This window comes from Haliotis asinina, chromosome 6, assembly GCF_037392515.1.
Source record: "Haliotis asinina isolate JCU_RB_2024 chromosome 6, JCU_Hal_asi_v2, whole genome shotgun sequence".
NCBI classification, from domain to species: Eukaryota; Metazoa; Mollusca; class Gastropoda; order Lepetellida; family Haliotidae; genus Haliotis; species Haliotis asinina.
This window is the reverse complement of record NC_090285.1, coordinates 41,075,814-41,097,469: the sequence shown is the minus strand read 5'-3', so window position 1 is coordinate 41,097,469 and position 21,656 is coordinate 41,075,814. Positions and strand designations below refer to the sequence as shown.

At 39.6% G+C, this 21,656-nt stretch overlaps 1 protein-coding gene across 1 annotated transcript; it reads left to right on the top strand.

The window, feature by feature from the left end:
* Positions 1-5,378: 5,378 nt before the first annotated feature.
* On the top strand, positions 5,379-17,523 carry LOC137286939 (serine-aspartate repeat-containing protein F-like). Its single transcript, XM_067818979.1, has 5 exons — positions 5,379-5,486; positions 6,935-7,084; positions 11,047-11,163; positions 11,353-12,097; positions 14,623-17,523. The coding sequence occupies exons 1-5, from the start codon at positions 5,466-5,468 to the stop codon at positions 17,091-17,093; spliced, it is 3,504 nt and encodes a 1,167-aa protein (XP_067675080.1). The 5' UTR covers positions 5,379-5,465; the 3' UTR covers positions 17,094-17,523.
* The last annotated feature ends 4,133 nt before the right edge of the window (positions 17,524-21,656 follow it).

Sequence of the window (21,656 nt, the reverse complement as noted above, 5' to 3'; positions counted from 1 at the left end):
CATTGTAATAGAGACGTCGTGGCATTGTGTGTATGGGTTGTGTATTGCCTCTTGTTTAGTAAAACAACATTAAGTTACTCAACTCACTGTCTCATTTAATGCATTCAGTCACAGAAACAGGTACTAATATGGGAAAAAAATTATCACCTTCGTACCATTCTTGAAATTTTAAACGTCTGAAATTAATCTATCAAATATGCATATTTAGTGACAAACAAAGAGAAGAGATCGAAATCAAATGTCTAAGAGCTGATGAAAACCTTCTGGTAAGCGTTGAAGTGTTCAATCAGACTCACCAGTGCTGTTAACCTGTGAAATATCAGCCAACCAAACTGACACCACAAATCCCATACCATCACCATAAATACAATTAAAATCGAGTTTCGAACTTCTGGGTCATAAATTGAAATTCACCTTTGGATTCCAGCTGATAGCTTATATAAACATATTTAGGACAGTTTTCATGGTAATTCACATTACAATATATTTACGCAGACATTCCACACACAACTTCACAGCCAAAGTGGAAAGGATGCAACGCGTGCTGGTTCCAATTCCATGTCGTACACCTTACCTTTTACCCACCATGCTGTCTTCCGTATGATTAGGTTTCGTCTTTAAATTCTTTAGTACAAGAGCGATGCTTCATTGTCTAGGGACAATCCCAACATTGGTTGGATGCAAAATATATTCACTGTCAGAGGAGACAATGGTTAATGTTTACACGCAACTGTCAAGCCCGTAGGCTCTAAAAGTTTTACTTCGTGATATGAGGTGACTAACATGATATGAATTTAGGGCCCCGACTCATTCTCGTGAATATATCTTTTTTCTCTTTGATAGTTAAGAACCCGCGGCCAAATCCCGATGAGTCGAATCGCTGGGACCAAGGTATTTCAATTTACTTAAAAAATGCGTCTTCCGTATTACATTGAATGCAAATGTCTGAAACGAATAATGTATTGGCGGGAAACATACATCATTATAAAAGGATGCATCAACATGAAGAATGAGCCGTTTTGATATAACCAATAGAGGTACTGATCCTGGTTCCTTGATGTCTGTAATGTCAGCTGTTAGTGATATACCGTCGTTTGTTAATTTCCGCTAGTTCAAGGAACATGCCAATTTGTCTTGCGCAGGATGCGATGACAATTCTAATAATATATACAAAGTGGGAGAATTTGGACTGGTAAATGCTAACTGGCTTTTTGGTCTTTGTAGCTTGATGAGGAGAATTTATTCCTCTGAGCCAATGTACGTCGTCCGTTTAGGAATAACCATGTGACACTGGAGAGAACCTTCGTTTGGATAACAAGCCACGTCACAAGCCTAACCGTCATTGTGTAATTCTGCATCAGTGTGTTAACATGGAATGGAATGTAGATTATGTTAACGGGACTTAAGTGGATGCTTATGTGTTATATTAAACACAGTACCGTAAGCGACGCTGTCACGTGGCTCAATCCTTTTATTTCCGTCTTCGCCATGGCAATGGCCCAGAGGCCCATATATGGTGCGAACCAGAATATGTAGTGGACTTAATGTGGACGCCAATTCTACACACCTTAACACCTATGCTAACAAATCAGATCTGATCTTGTAGTTTTCGTTAAAACGGATATAAATTAATCAGATCTTTTTCCTGTACTTTTCACACATATGTGATCAGATCAAATGTGTGGACTCGCTTACGAAATGTCACGTTTGCGTTGCCAATTACCAAGTTGTCAGACTGACTATTGTTCTTAGGGCTTAGGGTTGGCATCGGTCAATCTGGTTACTAACTCAACGTCTTTTAATTAATCATATTTAAAGAACTGTTTTAATTTACCACCTGTCTGATGTATAAACATGTATTAGCATAATCTTCACCATACGTTGGCCGCGAATAGCTGTAACATTGCTGATGAGGCGTTAAACGATATTTACTCACTAACTCACTGCACTTCACGTGTAACTGTCTTCAGACGATAAGGTACATCATTACTTATTTTTAGATTCGGTCCAAATTTAAGATAGCATTCATAATTCTGGGTTTTGGATGATTTGATTCTCATTTCCATGGACTACCAATTTCAGTTTTACAAAGTGCCACATATTCGGTGTCTTGTGAGACCAAAACAGAATGCTGGTTTCTTTACGTTATTAGTTAGATGTATATGCGCATGACTAGACCGAGACATTAGCCACTGGAGAGCCTGGCACACTTGACATGCCGTTCATATCACTGAGAGGACGCTGTCTCTTTCTGTCATACTTCAATCTTATTTATGTCACCAGCCATAGCCATCAGTGACTCTACCTGTAGCGGGGTAGATATGCGCGTTTCAGAATGATGTAATCTCTGCGTGTCAGTTTTGTCACTGAAAACAGTACTAATGTCAGGCAAACAACAACAACAACAACAACAACAAATGTTTGATTTTCAGTTAGACACTCATACCAGTTAATTAAGCATTTACTTTATTAATAAAGAATTGTTCATGTTCTACCTGCAGGACGCCTGGTGTCATCACTGATCTTCACTGACACTTTGATTTATGTTTTACCGCGATATGGTATTTTCACAGTCTTAGTAAACTTCGCCTCAGTACTTTTCGTTACACTTCACTACTGAGTCTCAGTGGTGGAGTGTAACGAATAACACTGAGACTAAGTTTACTTAGACTGTGCATTTTCCGCAAATGGAAACGTTTCGGAAGACAATCCGGATGCAATATTTTCTTGCGTTGACTGTGTTTTGAATTCTTCACTCTTCACATTACTTGAAGTACCTGAATGCGATTAAAAGTAACAAATATTATAATCATCTAGAATAACCACCAAAAGCATTGCTCGATTCCGACTATGGCATTAGCATGTGTTCAAAAATAATTTTCAAATAGTAATGACACACAGGTTCTCCGAAACCTGCTCATATCTTACCCAAACGGTTGCACCTATCACAAACATATGCAAAAGCAAGTCATGTGTTCATCTGACGTCTACTGCATAAATAAAACAAAACAGGCATACAAGGCACATGTCTACATGTCTGCAAGACCTTTTGAAAGATTTACTAAGACTCTGGATGTTGTAACTCCGATCAAACAACCAGACGCTCTTTGAAATCGTTGGGATCACGATCTTCTCATGAACATAGTGCCATAAAAGTGAGTCACGTGGGGTGACGTATTTTATGTTAAGGCGAAGTTAAAAAGAGGTAAAATCTACAAAACATATTCGATACAAAGTCCAGTGTGGTTAACAATTTCCTGTTTTTAATATTGTTTTAATAAAATGGTCAGGATTTCAAGCATGGTGTCTCGCCAGTGAAGTTTCACGTCACCATTCTCATTCGGCACCAGCTGTTCCATGCTATTTCAAACTGACAAACCAAATATGCAAACCCCCTTTTCACATAACATTCAGTATTGCTTGTTGCTTCACCTCACCAGTCGTAGTTTCTCCAGACAATATTTGGGCATTAAATGCTCTCTTCAAGACATGTCACTTACATTATCCTACTGTTAACGCAAGTATCTCACGAACTTGCATTTGTTTCAATGAATGTTCACTGATTACGTTTTTCTCAGTACCTGAAATCTCGTAAAGATCTGGAGAATAGGTGTCTGCCATTCGGCCCTCCTACCCCGTGACGTGCAAGCATGATGATTGCAAAGGCGTTGACGTTTTGATAACACCCATTTATGGACTAGGAGAGTACAAATTAACACGCAATGCATGACGGAGGTTGAGAGTTTAAATTGCGTGGGTGTAAAATTACATGACATCAGTCACTTCACTCTAGAACTGACGAGAAGGGTATATTAAACGTGATGTATGAAAATACTTAAACTAAACCATTACATGATTTCATGACATGAGCTTTCCCACAGGACTTCACTTTTCACATGTCTTTATTTCAGTGGGTGCACGTTTTAATAAAACTCTTTATTGAAGATTTCTTTACAAATAAAAACCTGGAGATCAAGTTTACAGGATCTGAACATTTTTATTACTCACTCTGACATCGATGATATCAAGTCATATGAGGGTAAACGTTAAAAAAAAGACAAGGGCGTCAACGATCTAAATGTGCCCTTCACAGGCAGGTAATGCTCCTCTTTATACCTAAAAATAGAATGTACTTGTCATGAAAGATCATGTCGAAACTGCAATGGATAGTAAGAAACGTCACATCCCTGTTATCCCCGATTGCGGTAGTTCCTTATTCATTGCATATATGTAATTGTGATGCATGGCCATGAAGATACATGGAGACACCAGGGCATGCAATGATGTGGTGCATGTTCTGTTACGTCTACTGCCTCATACATTGTCCGAGTTGAGTCAGGTGGAAGGGCTGTTGAGGTTTATAAAAGAAATAATTTTTTTATGTATTGAAAGTGGTTGTGGTTGCTTTGAATCTGGCAAGTAAGCACTCTGAAATGCATTCTGCATTTTAACTTTGTTGCCTGATGAAAATTACGATGTAGATCTACCCTTCGGTTATATCCCTTTTACGAACGAAATACCATTTAACGTGGAAACCAACCTACAATGTACAATTACACACATGTACATTTGAATCGTAACTGAAAGAGAAATCAAGTATTCAACACAACCATACCTATTTAACTGGGAATCAAAAACGTATCTCAAACAGTCAAGAATGGAAACTTTATAAACAGCAATAGCATTACATATACAAACATTACAAACAAGAATGAAACTAGTAAAACCATGGACACCGTAAAACATCAAAATATAACTTATTACAAAGATCGGCATGCAGTATACAGACGCATGAAAGCACCAGAGATCATTTGAAAGTACACTTCATAACCTTCGCATTTAAAATGGTCCTTATGACAATAAATAAAACAATTAAACGAGAAATGTATTAATAACAATAATAATCTATGACACCTGTGTAGCAGGTAAATAGGGGTTATAGGGTCACAAATATATTCAACGGCGGATGCTCGTGTATTATTTTAAATTAAATACGTCTTACGACATCTTGCCAAAACCGGACCAGGTAAGAACATCTTTAGAAAAATGACCCGATACATGCTTATCCCATACACCTCTGACCTAAGTATGCCTGTCTACATACATACTCCGTGAAAGGTTTCACGACATCTCCCAGTTTGCCCTGGAGCCACAGTCATCAGCGCTGAGTGGGTAAAGAACCAGACATAACTGTCAAGCGGGTCCAGAAGATGAATGATCCACGCTTCTCTCAATGTGTCTCTTGTCTTGCTCCACAACAACCTCACGATCAGCCTCTTCCAGGAATGTCTATGACGTGACGTCGGATGCACTGATTGGGCAAAACCAAGGCACGCGGGATATATTTAAGGCGACGTTATGGAAGAGAAAATAAATATTTCGTCAAGGGTGTGCTGGTCGCATCCTCCCCTGTTGGAATCTACCTTGTGTTTCAAGGAATTTCTTTTTCATTTCAAACTGCCATAATGGGAGGTTACGATCTAGAAGTAAGTATGTTATAGAACATTAATACTATTATAATTCTTTTTAACAACTTCAATGAATGACAACTGTATTCACACCTGTTCGTTTCACACCTATGCCTTTTTATTTTAAAATACGCATCTGAAATGCAGGACTTTCTCATTGATAACACCTTTGTGAAGTTTGGGGTAAAACATTTCGCCAACACGTAGGCATCCCCATGGACACCAACTGTGCTCCTCCTTCGTGAGTTTCTGTTAATGTATGTAGATTTTGAGCTTGGGTTGGCAAAAATCAAAACAAAGTAACTGGGTCAAGAAGTTTAACTTAAGCTTCCGGTGCATCGATGATCTAATTTAATTCAATAACCATCAAGTTGCCAATTGCTTTCCACCGATTTACCCTCCTGAACTTGAAATAAGGGAGACAAGTGGTACCGCCTCTACTATAGCATAATTACATCTATGCTTAAAGATTCAGTCACATCATTCTCTCCACAAGGCTGTTCGACAAAAGGGATTAACTTTCCAACAGTCAGCTTCCCTTTCATGTTGAACAATATTCAACATTTGGTGTAAACATTTCACAACGCTTAAGAAACAATCGAGTGTGCTCTCTTTGTCAACATTTCAAAATGCGTCATACTATCTCTTGCTCAGAAGTTGTTTGATCAAGGTTACAACATTCAACGCCTCAGTAAAGCTTTCAAGAACGTTTATGGTAGACATGTGGAGGAAATGTCTAAATGTGATGCATCAGTGACAAAAATTGTGTCCGATGCAATTCCCTCATTTGATTTATCCGTTCCCGAATTATTTCAGGTAAAAAAATGACTAGCTTTTTTGCATCTTGTTTATGACGGGTGCGACCGGTGGGGCAAGATACGCTTACCTCTTCATGTACACCTGGTATCAGCACTACTTCAAAGTGATTCATGACCGCATGCTCTGTGAACAATATGGCATGATGACAATTACTAGATTGTCTGGTCCATACTCAATGTGTATTACATCGTATGGCCGTAAAACTGCTGAAACACACACTCATGATAGAGTCGCAGTTTTATAATGGACTGTTTTGGCAGACATTTCTTATGGATGTGGAAAGGATTTTGCCGCTTCTATTTATAACTATAGATGAAATAATTATTATAAAAGTGAGGCAATTCGACGTTTTACGGTTATTTATTTCAGTAAGTTATTATCATCTGTAAGCAAAACGGTGATTTATGAAATGACCTTAAGATGTTCATTTCCGAAAGCGTAATATTTCCTCTTTTTTACTTTCTACTTGACAAAGTAATGCATACTATCTGTCTACGTTGACATTTCCTCAAATTGTCTTTGCATCTGAATCAGGTACGAACAGAAGATCTTTATAGAGGTTATAAATACGCCTGAAGATCTGAATCTGATTCAGATAATTTTCTGTCTTGGTTTCCTGCACTCTGATAATACTTTCACTTTTACAGGCCGCTACCTTGAAACCCGCCGCCAAATCGACATCCTTGTTAAAATGGCTCATCATCGGAACAATTATGGGTATTGTTGGAATTGGCGGCGTTCTTGTTGGCCTGGGAGTGTCAGGAAACCTCGGCAAAGGAAGTGATGAGAACAACTTGGTAAGTGTTTTTGAAGTATCATATATAATATAGCAATGCAGGATCACTCCACGGTGTCAACTTGCGGATTCTCATTAAACATTCTCTCAATGCACCGATTCTTCACATTATACTGCACTGCCACTCTGAAGATATACGCTAATACCTCTGAAGACAATTTAAGTAATGCGAATATAATTAAGAAAGAGCTGATTAATAGACTTCGTGGAATGGATTACCATTATAAACTACATTACTAATGTACTAGAGCTACTCATTTTAATGTTTTGGGGTCTCTCAGCTGTGAAAACTTGTGATCAATAACTTTCCTACTGAATAAAATCTGTATAAATCAACTAAACCGGTTAATTTTAAAATATTAAAGTACATCAGCAAAGTAGACCATGACATAAGAGAACAATGTAGAGATGTGTATTTCAAATGGATGCATAACTTCCAGAAGTGGCATTGGTAACATATCGTAACACAGACAACAATGTGTCATTATGCAGACGTACATCACATTTGCATTAGACATTAAGTATCACAGTGACACGATACCCGTTATATATGGGAATGTTGTACCTGCAACAATGAACAAGACACAAAGGTAACTGTTTTATCGTTTATGCAATGATAATGTTACTCTAGAAACTTCACAGCCGTAGTTAACTTCATCTAGGTCTTATCATAAATATATCATCTTTTAGGAATTAATTAGTTTGTGAATAACATTAGGATGAGTTGGTCTTGGTGGCTTTGCACAGTGCATGGTTGTATAACAACAGACGGAATTATATCTCAGTGAATGGAAACATCCCGGGTGTCTTCTTACACAAACATTTAATCATCTGTCTTTAAAAGTCCTCTATGACAACCTTATCCTCTTGCTCACCGTGTCACTAAAGGTCATCCAATTAGGTATACATGTCCAACAGTGTGTGGTTAGTGTACGCCTGTGCTGTAATATCGACATCATAACGTAATACCAGGCTGTACATCATCCTTAAGACAAGTGTCTCGTGTTCATCCTCAGGGCAAATTAAGCGTCTTAAATCAATATGCGTCTTAATTGCGTGTGCATAACTGTCACATGGAAACCTCGACGGCCGTAATGATATTTGTTTGTTGGGTTATAGGGTTGTGTGAGAGAACAGAAAGGTAGATGAAAGTGAATGGTTTAGTTCAGCAACTGAGCTCCAGTTCCGTAAACATGCGCTTGTTATAGAATGTCGCACAAACTCACTACTGCGCTTGTCTTACTCAATGACAATGCATGTAGGGGACCTTAGACACACTTTACCCAATCTAATCAGCGTATTGTATCATGGATTTACAGCTTCTCTAGTATTTACAACATGACGTTTCTGGGCTAGTTTTTGCACCCTCATCAGGTGAATGGCAAAATGTGACTTTCAAACAAACTATACATTACGTACAGGAGGCCGGTGAGATGGACTTGAAGACTGAGGTGTACAGTAACAACGTACGACATTAACTGATATTGTTTATCTGAGTTTGTGTTATGTTTTTACTATATTATATTGTATGTTCGTCCATAAAGAAAAAACAATATTCCCTTTATGATTTTACGTACAATGTCTGCTTTAATAAACACATAAACATCAACCAGAAACCTATGGGTGTTATAGGATTTTATATGTTGATGTGGGGAGTAGTGCTTGGATTTTAGCCGTAGTGATTTATGACCCTTCCAGGCACCTCGTAGTTGACAAAGATAGTGTAGCACACCACATTAACGATAGCAAAACAAGTTGCTACAGTTACTTACATGTGTAACGTAATTAACGACATATGACCTTCACTGTACAACGAAGAGTCACTACCCTCCACTGGGTCAACCATCTATAACTAGCATTCCAGTCTCACTTCATACAAGCGGTTTATTTCAAATTAACTTCGCTACAAACGTCTTCCATGGTCCCCTGTTCTATTATTGTGTTCCTAATACTGTTTCTGTCAATACATTCCTTAAAAGAATACATTTTACCTGATACACGTAGGGAGGTGTGATTATCCTTTCTGTGTAATCCTGATATTCCCGTGTATGTTAATGCCGTCAAATTTGTGGTCCCGTTTGTGAAATAAAAATACGTGGAATAGTCATTATGGGGTATACATCTCACAAATATTACAAAAAAGTAAATTATGGATAATTGAGTGCAGTAAAAGCAACCATTTACAATCACGAGGGATGACTGAGTGTGGAGGGAATGTGATTGAGGATGGAGCTTTCTTTATCTGACATTAAAAGGCTGTAAACAAGTAAATGACGCATCGCCAGTCATAACGCAGACAAGGAAATCGTGACTTGTTTATGGCCGCATCAGATCACGTCCTTTCTCACAAAATATTTACGTCAGCAAAGGCAAATTTTCAGGGTCGATTTTTTTCGTGGTTGTAGATCCTGTTGAAATGAATGCTATAATTTCATTCAGTTTCAGTCGTAAAACATATCTGTCCACTTTCTGTACATTAAGTTTATTTTGCCACCACACAGCTTGTCACCATTCCCGTGATTGCAGTTTAGCGGTTAACGGTGTGAATATTTGCACTTTATAATGAGGTCATTACACACAGTTTGGTTTCATCTTCCTTACTGAAACTGATATATCATTAATAAATCAATTATCCTGCGGATCTCGACATTGACATGTTGATCTGAACAGAACATCTGTCCTATTGTGATGATACGAAAGGCCTTGGCAACTAACCATACGTAACGGATTGTAACAACGTCAATGTCAGTCATGACGTCAAGGTAAAGTTAATGTCATAACGCACCTCCCATCTCACAATAAACAGAGCCTATATTCAGTATCTTTATCTCAGAGTTCCCTCTTCATATATTTGTACCTAAGTAAGGTGTTATACAGACTTGTCATCAGATATTGGACAATGTCATTACGTTCTGTTCTGCGTTGTGTACACCAAAGCCTCATGGGTGGTGCTAATGTTACCAGTTGTATCATACACCATCAATAACCTGGTTACCGCGAGACAAGGCTCGTAACATTTGGAGAGGTCACTCCGGTCCGTCAGGTGTTGTTGGTCAACGCCTAACCCGCACTTCTGAAGTAGTATTTTTGTTATTTGCAGAAAGACTGAGCTCAGTCTGATTCATCCAGAGGAATAGGACAACTGTACAAACATACCTACTGCAACACTTTCTACATACATCCCATGTATAATTTACGGCGCTTTTACAACTTTATATGAGTTGAAATGAAGAAACGATATGACTCACCAGAAAAACGACATGACTCATAAGAAAAGGTTTTACTTATTTCTTATCATAAACAGAAAAGTATATGTGCACACTGTTCATATAGGAGTGGCTATTTCGATATAATTATTGCTTACTCAAACATATTGCTAAATTATTACAATATTTATCCGTAGTCCTAATATAGAAACCATAATATATATTCCGAAAATTGACCCATTAGGATGAATATCACTATTTATTGTCCTTCTCTTTAAGGTGAAGTCATATGCAAACAAATATCCCCCTTTTATGACCATGTTGTAAAGACATCAGTTATATCTAGTTATATATAACGCCACGCTTTATGATAATGAGTCAACGTAAAAACGTATACAGGTGTACAAGAATATTATGAAAGGTTGCAAGGATTTCCCCAGTCACGATCTTACACTTTGACCGCTAGATCCGTGCAACACTGATAAACAACATGTTTTATGTTCAGACATATTTCAACAGCAACCCGCCCATAATAATGTCACGTCATGAAGTGTTGGCTGTTTTTCATCCCACATCCTGGCAGACTGACATTCATGAAAAAAAACCCGAAATACCCCGACCGTATTTTGATGGTCAAGTACTTGTATCACTGATGATCAATGAGAAATGTTTCTCCTCTTTTATTCGTCCATTTTTCTGAATGTTTCTTGTTCTTGTTTCCGTTTTTTCCTTCTTCAATGTCACAATCCTGTTATAGATCCCAGGCGGACCAGCTCAAGCAGGAATGTTCAATGGGCAGAACCGACAGGGTAGCTTTGGACAGAACCAGAATGGCTTCGGAATGCTGGGCAATGCTGTTGGCATCCCTGACGATGTGAGTCTGCATACTAAACAAATGTCGTATGGTTCATCATTTTCATATAAATGAGCTTTCATCATTTCTGTTCTTTTGAGGAATGAGTCAGAAAAATTAATTCAGCAAATAATTATAGAAGATTCGTTTTTCTTTGAACGTTCCAAACCAATTTGATTATTTGATGTGCACATTTTTCTTTCATCACAGACGCCAGACAATGTACCCGGCATGGTTGAGAACGCTGTTGAAAATATCAACGATGTAAGGAACGATATTGCCGACAACGTAGCAGACGTCGTTGACACTGCCTCTGACGCTGCTAATAACGTCATCGATGCAGCTGCTGACATTGTCGATGATGTTAACAACGATGTGAATGATGTTGTTGACGACATTCGCAACAATGTTGCGGATATTCGAGGTGATTTGTCTGATACTATTGATGACACGTTAGAGGATGTCGACGATGTGGCAGATGATGTTGACGATGTGGGAGATGATGTTGACGATGTGGCAGATGATGTTGACGATGTGGGAGATGATGTTAACGATGTGGCAGATGATGTCAGTGATGTGGCAGATGATGATGACGATGTGGCAGATGATGTTGACGATGTGGCAGATGATGTTAACGATATGGCCGATGATGTCAGTGATGTGGCAGACGATGTCAGTGATGTGGCAGATGATGTTGACGATGTGGCAGATGATGTTGACGATGTTGATGATGACGACAGTCGTGAAGATGAAGGCAATGTTTTGGAAGATACTGATGATGCCTTAGAAGACATTGCTGAGGCAAGGGACGATCTGGTCGACCAGGAGACGGATGCTCTTGAGGACATGTTGGACGGCATCGATGAACAAGCTGATGATGTAAGAGACGACCTTGAAGACAGACTTGAAGCATCATTGGAAGGTGCAGAAGCTGACCTGGAGGATGTCCTAGAAGGTAGAGTTGGTGATATTCCAGATACTGTTGACGGTGTGCTTGGTGGTGCTTCTGCAGACGCGTTTTTGGAAGTTGGTGAGGGGTTTTCTGATGGTGTTTCTGATGTTGGGGATGCTATTGACGATGTGGCTGATGGTTTAGCTGATGGTCTAGATGCTCTTGGTGATGGTGTAGAGGACATGGCTCCTGCTATGGCAATGACAGCTGGGGTGATGAACGCGGCGCCCGCTGTCGCTGTGGGAGGAGAGTTGGTTGGAGATGCTAGAGATGCCTTTGAGGATTTCATAGGCAATGCAGGAGATGCTGTTGACGATATAAGTAGAGAAGTTGAGGATGCAGTGGGTAATACTAGAGATACTTTGGGAGAAGCGGTTGGAGATATGGATGATATGGTTGGCGACATTGGTGATGCTATGGGCAATATGTTTGGAGGAATGGGTGATGCAATGGGTGATGTAATGGTTGATATGGGTGATGTGATGGGTGATGTAGGTGAACCTAGGGATAGCATGGACGTTATTGCTGGGGGTATGGGTGATGCGATGGGTGATGTAGGTGATATGCTTGGCGATGCTAGGGATGGTATGGGCGATAGGTTTGGAGGAATGGGTGATGCGTTGGGAGGTGTGGGTGATATGCTTGGCGATGCTAGGGATGGTATGGGTGATATGCTTGGCGATGCTAGGGATGGTATGGGCAACATGTTTGGAGGGATGGGTGATGCGTTGGGAGGTGTGGGTGATATGCTTGGCGATGCTAGGGATGGTATGGGCAACATGTTTGGAGGGATGGGTGATGCGTTGGGAGGTGTGGGTGATATGCTTGGCGATGCTAGGGATGGTATGGGAGATATGGTTGGAGGAATGGGTGATGCGATGGGTAGTGTAGGTGATATGTTTGGTGATGCTAGGGATGGTATGGGTGATATGCTTGGCGATGCTAGGGATGGTATGGGCAACATGTTTGGAGGGATGGGTGATGCGTTGGGAGGTGTGGATGATATGCTTGGCGATGCTAGGGATGGTATGGGAGATATGGTTGGAGGAATGGGTGATGCGATGGGTGATATGTATGGTGATGCTAGGGATGGTATGGTCGATATGTTTGGTGGTATGGGTGACACAGTGGGTGATGCGATGGGTGATATGAGTGACATGTTGGGTGATGCTAGGGATACTGTGGTTGGAGGAATGGGTGATGCGATGGGTGATATGTATGGTGATGCTAGGGATGGTATGGTCGATATGTTTGGCGGTATGGGTGACACAGTGGGTGATGCGATGGGTGATATGAGTGACATGTTGGGTGATGCTAGGGATACTGTGGTTGGAGGAATGGGTGATGCGATAGGGGATATGGGAGATATGATTGGTATGGATGGTATGGATAACATGGGCGGTATGCTAGCAGCAATGCAAATGAACAGGAGAATGGCTATGGGTTCACAGCCAGTAGGACCGCAAATGGGACGTCAAACGGGTCCAAGTATGGGAACATACATGAGTCCCTTTTCGGGAAATCAGATGGGTCCTTATGTAGGTCAAGGCACTGGACAGCAAATGGGTTCATATATGGCACCTCAGATAGGCCAAGGCATGGGACCTCAAACGCAACCTCAAGCACAAAGTTCTGGATTTCCAAACCAGTTGCCTATGATGCTGATGGATGATTTGGAAATGGACTTTGGATTTGATATGTAACTAGAGAAGAATTTCATCTCCATATTCACTGTGTGATTGAATTGTATTAGTGTTGATTAAACAGCAAAGGTCTAATTAATGACGCATGCACACATACCTGGCTCTGATGTGATTGTACGCGTGTACACACGCGTATGTTTCGGTATTGCGCATAAAAAAACTACTTTCAGTCCTTGAAAAAAATGTATTGATAAATTTGATAAGATTTCATCATTACATTATTTTTGCATCTTTTTTCAAAGTATATTCAGTGACGAGTTCTGTTCTTATTATCATTAAAAGACAATCAGAAAAGTACACCGAGTATAAAAAATACATTATATATGTTATATATTAACCCAGAAAAAATCTTGTCATAGGCAACTCAACAGGAATAGTATATTATTTTGGTACATGTTTGATGGTAAGTATATGTATGCATACAATGTATGGTACGAACACGGAAGAATAATACGATGTTTACGCCAACAATATATTATTTATCGTTGTCAGCATGTTGGTTCTTTCCTGGTTTAGCATACTAACACAGAGTTAATTACTTGGCACACAACCCCGTTGTATACCTTGGTGTTAATGTGATGATATCATACCATTTTGAATTAAACGTTCAATTGTATAGTGTTGGTCGTTTTAGTTATTACTTGATTTAAAATACGGTTCGAGTTTCTGTGGCTAGTGATTAATTGATTAAGATAACCATTCGTTCATACTATCGCATTAACAGCAACGCTTTTACACATATGATACATCCAGCCATGCATTGCTTAGTTCAAACACGTATTATTTATGTCATTGTGTAGTAATGATTCATTTTAACTCAACCAGATAACTTAGATGACAACGAATCGCCTGATGATCTCAACGACGACGACAGTCCTTTGGAGAATATACCAGACGCTTTGGAGGACAGAATCGAGGAATTGACTGATAATGATGATACATATGAAGGCCAAGATGACGAAGCTGATGACGATAGTGATGACGGTCCTTTGGAGAATATGAGGGATGCTTTAGAAGACAGAATCGAGGATGCGGCTGATGGTGATGTTGATGATAGTGATGATGACAGTGTTTTAAATAATATGAGGGATACTTTAGAAGACAGGATCGATGACATCGATGAAGATGAAGATGACGGTGATGATGATGATGATGCATTTGAAGGCCAAACTGACAGTGATGGTATTGATGACAGTGATGACAGTCCTTTGGGCATTGTCAGGGAGGCCTTGGAAGACAGAATCGATGCAATCACTGACGATCGCACATCTGATGATCAAGATGATTTTTTGAACGATAATGATGACACTTCCTTGGACAATATGAGAGAGGCGTTGGAAGATAGAATTGACACAATCACTGACGACAGCACACCTGACGATCAAGATGATTTTTTGAACGATAATGATGACACTCCCTTGGAGAATATGAGAGAGGCGTTGGAAGATAGAATTGACACAACCACTGACGATCGCACACCTGACGATCAAGATGATTTTTTGAACGATAATGATGACACTCCCTTGGAGAATATGAGAGAGGCTTTGGAGGACAGAATTGACACGATCACTGACGATCGCACACCTGACGATCAAGATGATCTTTTGAACGATAATGATGACACTCCCTTGGAGAATATGAGAGAGGCTTTGGAGGACAGAATTGACACGATCACTGACGATCGCACACCTGACGATCAAGATGATCTTTTGAACGATAATGATGACACTCCCTTGGAGAATATGAGAGAGGCTTTGGAAGACAGAATTGACACGATCACTGACGATCGCACACCTGACGATCAAGATGATCTTTTGAACGATAATGATGACACTCCCTTGGAGAATATGAGAGAGGCTTTGGAAGACAGAATTGACACGATCACTGACGATCGCACACCTGACGATCAAGATGATCTTTTGAACGATAATGATGACACTCCCTTGGAGAATATGAGAGAGGCTTTGGAGGACAGAATTGACACGATCACTGACGATCGCACACCTGACGATCAAGATGATCTTTTGAACGATAATGATGACACACCCTTGGAGAATATGAGAGAGGCTTTGGAAGAGAGAATTGACACGATCACTGACGATCGCACACCTGACGATCAAGATGATCTTTTGAACGATAATGATGACACTCCCTTGGAGAATATGAGAGAGGCTTTGGAGGACAGAATTGACACGATCACTGACGATCGCACACCTGACGATCAAGATGATCTTTCTAACGATAATGATGACACTCCCTTGGAGAATATGAGAGATACTTTGGAAGAGAGAATTGACACAATCACTGACGACAGCACACCTGACGATCAAGATGATCTTTCTAACGATAATGATGACACTCCCTTGGAGAATATGAGAGATACTTTGGAAGACAGAATTGACACAATCACTGACGACAGCACACCTGACGATCAAGATGATCTTTCTAACGATAATGATGACACTCCCTTGGACAATATGAGAGATACTTTGGAAGACAGAATTGACACAATCACTGACGACAGCACACCTGACGATCAAGATGATCTTTTGAACGATAATGATGACACTCCCTTGGACAATATGAGAGAGGCTTTGGAAGACAGAATTGACACAATCACTGACGATCGCACACCTGACGATCAAGATGATCCTTTGAACGATAATGATGACACTCCCTTGGACAATATGAGAGAGGCTTTGGAAGACAGAATTGACACAATCACTGACGATCGCACACCTGACGATCAAGATGATCTTTCTAACGATAATGATGACACTCCCTTGAATAATATGAGAGAGGCTTTGGAAGAGAGAATTGACACAATCATTGACGACAGCACACCTGACGATCAAGATGACATTTCCAATGATATTGATGACACATCCTTTGATAATACGAGAGATACTCTGCTGGATAATGGAACGCCATATGTTGTTGACTCTTCTGAGGAAGCTGACGATGTTATGGCTGATTCAGTGGAAGACACGGTCGTTGGTGTAACAGATTCACAAAGTGGTATGGTTGATGCGATGCAAGATATTGTTGGTGAAGTCATGGATGCAAGAAGTGATACAGTCGACATCCTTGATGACTCCTCGATGATTACTGCTGATAACGTTGCAGATGCTGTTGATAACGTGAGAGTATCAAGCGCCGACGTTTTCAGTGATGGTGTTGATGCAGCTTCTGACGTAAGAGACACTGCACTAGATACCATGATGGGAATGTATCGCACGATAGGAACGGTAAACAACGAAGGGGATGAAGATGGATTTGACGTTGTGGAAGAATAAAACAAATCTAGACTAATTTATTTCTTACACATTGTGCTTGTGTGACGAGAGTCTGTGCTTTCACATGACATTCACTCAGAATTCTATCATTGGTCCATATCCAGAGAACTGTCTCCGACGTGTTAAGTGGCTTTTCACGAACAATAAAATCAAAACTAAGATCGGATCCATGTTTGTCAGCAAGCTGTTCGATTCATACCCATTGTGCTTTCAGAGTCTCTCTACCAAAGGCGGCTGGTCCGTCACTATGTATATATACAGCTCTGTTTGTATACTTGGTGCTCTTGACTTTGTATATACCAGGTGACGTTGTTCAAATGTTCTTGTATGCCATTGTCTACATTAGTGCTAATCGTCGATGATAATCCATATGCGAATACAGTTTGTGGGATTACAATATTGTTAAGTGAATAAATAATTCTTTATACTATCATATTCCTTTATTTGGATTCACGCAGTATACAACTAAAGATTGGCTAACGATATGCTAAACACATTTACTATCGTTTTGACAAAAGTCAGTACAGTATGTCTTCTATGGATATTTCTTTGTTTACATTCATCACATAACAAGCCAATAGTTATGCTTGATGGAATTACGAACAAACAGTGCAAGCAGTGAATACATGTATGGCAACCATGAAAGCAAAAACCAAGATGAGTTAGGTACTACAGTCCTTTTTGGCTTTTATGATACGGCGAAGCATCAACAGGTTTCACACACTGTGTCAGTACTAGAAATAAGATGTGGATGTTTTCTTTGCAAACGGAACACTTGAAACAAAAGGTACCCAAACAACCACTGAAATCCGGTATAGTGACGAATGTTTTCAGCAGCAAGCGACACAGAAAGTCATGTAGGACAGGACCCATTCTAGCATGCACTGGCGACATATACACAGACCACGGAGATATTTTAGTAATACCCCCTTCACGCTTGAGGTGGAATGAGCAGGAAAACTGAATGAAAATTTCTGGACATTCCTGGAAATTCGAACTGAATTCTAAAACTCCTCACTGCATTCCGAATGCATTCCAATTATTCGGGTCAACTCTTGTAACATGCTCGAATGATTTGAACACGTTCAAATCTTTTGACGTACATTCGAAATGGAATAATATATAACAGCATGTGGGGTGCGTTATACTAACTGCATTATACTTTGTTCTGCATTCTAACTGAATTCTAAGCATTCTGAACATATTCGGGGGAGAATAAAAAAGAAAAGCCACTTAAAATCTTGTCAGGATGTCGCGAATGGGGAGGAATGTATCTCGACTAAAGCTGGAATACAGCTCGAAAGTGCCTTAAATACACCCCGAATACAGTCAGAACGTCCCGAATGCTCTTCATATGAGCCCTGGCGTCAGTGTTTGAAAATATTTTGACGGATACATTTTCTAACTGTTCTCCTTGATTCCTGTCAATTCGAAATAAGTGTGGAGGGCCCTTAACCTCTTTTGGCATAAACGGAATACTGGAGATGTAACACAACGATACATGTTATATATTGTATAGTTCCTTAGGGAATAACACTCATTTCATGATCAATCATTAACGTGTTAGAAGACTTCAATTCATTATTAAAAACAATAAACATGTCAGTTGATTTGCACACGGTGATAGATACAACTCTCTGTCATATGTGACATCCTCTTTACTGCAAGCTTACGTTTTTACACAAAACAAATTCCTTCAAAATAACGACTTATCCCCAGGTTGTAGACAGATCATCGAAAGAACGTACAACAGACCCGCCTGTGGCGAAAGATCATTCTGCAATTAACAGTTACTGTTACATTGCCTACCCCTGTCATACTGCACCTATAATTAAAGAGAGACAATAAGCCAATTGCACATTGCATGGCGAAGTTCGTTTTGGCTTCAGAGGATAGACACGAATATATCTGTTTTTCAACCTTTGAAAATGTAAATGCGTTTTAACAACATTCAGTGAGTGATTTAGGGACAAGTGGGTTAACAGTGTTTAAGCAGAATTATGAGGATGTCAAGTCAATCAGAATCATCAAAATACGATTATGGACCTTCATCACTTTCTATTATTTCCATGATGAGATATTTGTCAACAACACATATCCACTTTACACTGTAGTCGAATTACAGACCTCAACCCATGCCTGGACACAGGCAGTAAGTACTTATAGCAATTAACATCCCTTCGGTATATTTAAACATACTTTCTTTGTGACCAGAGTGAGTGACGGAGAAAAACATTAGAACAAGATTGTGGTTGCACTGTAACATCAAGAGTTACATATTATCCACTTTGTGAATGGAACCTAGAGCTTCGCGATGAAAGAGTAACACCCGTACCACTGTCACATCATTAGATCAGATATTGTTACCTTTGGTAACCATTAAAAGTGGAATCACCCTGCATCAGTTCAGTCTATTTAAGAAGTGTAAACGCTTAGTCGTGTAGTCAATACACATTGTCAACAAGAATTTACACGTCAGCTAATTACACCAACACTAGCACAGTTACCCTCATCGGAACATTGGTTTTGACTGAATGATAATTTATGTAAATACACCAGGACGTTTTTGCTTGAATATTCTCTTTATGTTCTAACGGGAGCAGCAGTGTTTTTATCCTCAAAATTCGAAGGGTTAACCGGGAAATCGGATAATATCCCACAAGACAACTAGAAAATCAGATATTATCACCTCACAAAATCTGCAACTGACTGCAAACAATGGTGATATATGTTTCATGCGGGATTAAAGATAAAACATAAATGTCTTATGACACCAAGCATAAGGAGGAAGGATGGAAAAGCACATACAGAGTTCGTACTAAGTCCTCTAATGGCGACCGTCACGTACATGAACGAAAGCGTGACAAGGTTGTCACAGTCGCATGACAAACTCACTCATCAGTCAAACTTGTCGACAGGAAGAACTGACGTCACAGACAAGGAAAGTGTGAATCTATAACGCCTTTGAAATTTGTTTCTTAAAATAGCATTCCATGACTAAACATGAAATACATATTCATTCTTGACTCTCAAAAGCAGTTAACTTAAGTATTTCATAAATATGATTACTATGTCAAGACTTAAGTGGGACCAAATAGACATTTTGTCAAGGCCAGCGCGACATAATTCTCATGTAAGATCTAATAATTCTCCTTAATAGTGAAATTTAAAGTCTAACAACAGCCATGAATGGTCACACTTGCATTTGATAGCCACTCATAACATTTAATACATCTCATAAACGTGAACGTTTGTCACGATGGCGCTGAGATTACAACATGCCGCTCTGACATCCAGTGATTACTAGTGGAGAATTGGTGTGATAATAAATATTCTGAGAATCAGATTTGAGAATGCTTTGTGGTGGACAACCCGTGCCTGCTTACTTCCATCTTTTGGATTAACGATAAGAAGGAAACTGCTTTTATTTCGAAGTAATCGTCACTAATCGAGCAAAGCAATGCGACTTTGTAAAACAACATACATACAGGGCACATGCAAAGCAATTACATTCGAATTGGTATTCCCTCTTGATTCTACCTCGGTAGTCCCTGATTAAATTCTGTGGTGTATTCCATAATTTCTGATTGAAGGTATTAGTGTATAGCATTGTGAAACACGAAGACATACTTGAGATATCTCAATTTCCCTCCTGTCTAAAATGCACAGTTGAGATCCAGCTGTTACCACCATCAACAAAATAAAACATACGGTAAAAAGGCAGCTGTTTTAACTTCAAAAGAATTGTTAAACAATCGTCTTGCCCGGGCATGAAAATTGATAACAATTTATGAACTACCCGTAATCGAAGAACGTTGATCTGAGGCCGACATAGGTGTGCTATCTATGACTGTAGGGCAAACTACATAGGAATGTCGTGACACGGGATCACAAATCAAATATTGATGACAGTAAAATTTCTACCACTGTTTAGATTTCGTGGCTTTCGGTGAACATGACCCATAATGAATTAAACAGAGAGTCGGACATATACGTACAGCTGTTTCAGTAAAGATGAGAGAAAAACCATACATTCCCATCACACTGAATCCCCATGTATCTTTTTGTTTGTTCCTAATGCAGAGAAATTGTCATTTCGATAATACATTTCGCTCCCATAAATGGAGCCTCGTGATTAATGTGACCCTCACTTAAGATAATTCACTGTGAAATCCTAAAACAAGAAAATTGTGTAGTAGACTAGCGACTAGTCTCTGAAATGAACACATTTTACTTTTAAAAGTTAAATATAATGAAGCCCTGAAACTTCCTTAAGCTGAGGAAATCTAGACTTGCCACATTTTCTAGACTTGTGAGGGCTTTCTTGGATATATTTGCTTCAGGGTCTGCAGACAGAGCAAGGATTACAACTGGAGCCAGTCTTGGATCCAAACTGCCTTGTGGATGTACGCTGTAGCTCTTCCTTTACCTGTAGGTTGTCCGAGAGTTTACTTAAACAGATGTACTTCTAGGTCCCAATCCACAAAACATTCATAACGTCGAACCGTCGTTAGCTCGTTATGTCGTAGGTGTACGAATGCCGTGGCGCTACGATATGGATCC

Bases quoted from the DNA above. Each gene is read 5' to 3' on its own strand.
- LOC137286939 (XM_067818979.1), top strand. From the start codon at position 5,466: ATGGGAGGTTACGATCTAGAA. The intron at 5,487-6,934 runs GTAAGTATGTTA...TCACTTTTACAG, and splicing joins TGGGAGGTTACGATCTAGAA to GCCGCTACCTTGAAACCCGC. The intron at 12,098-14,622 runs GTAGAGTTGGTG...TAACTCAACCAG, and splicing joins CCTGGAGGATGTCCTAGAAG to ATAACTTAGATGACAACGAA.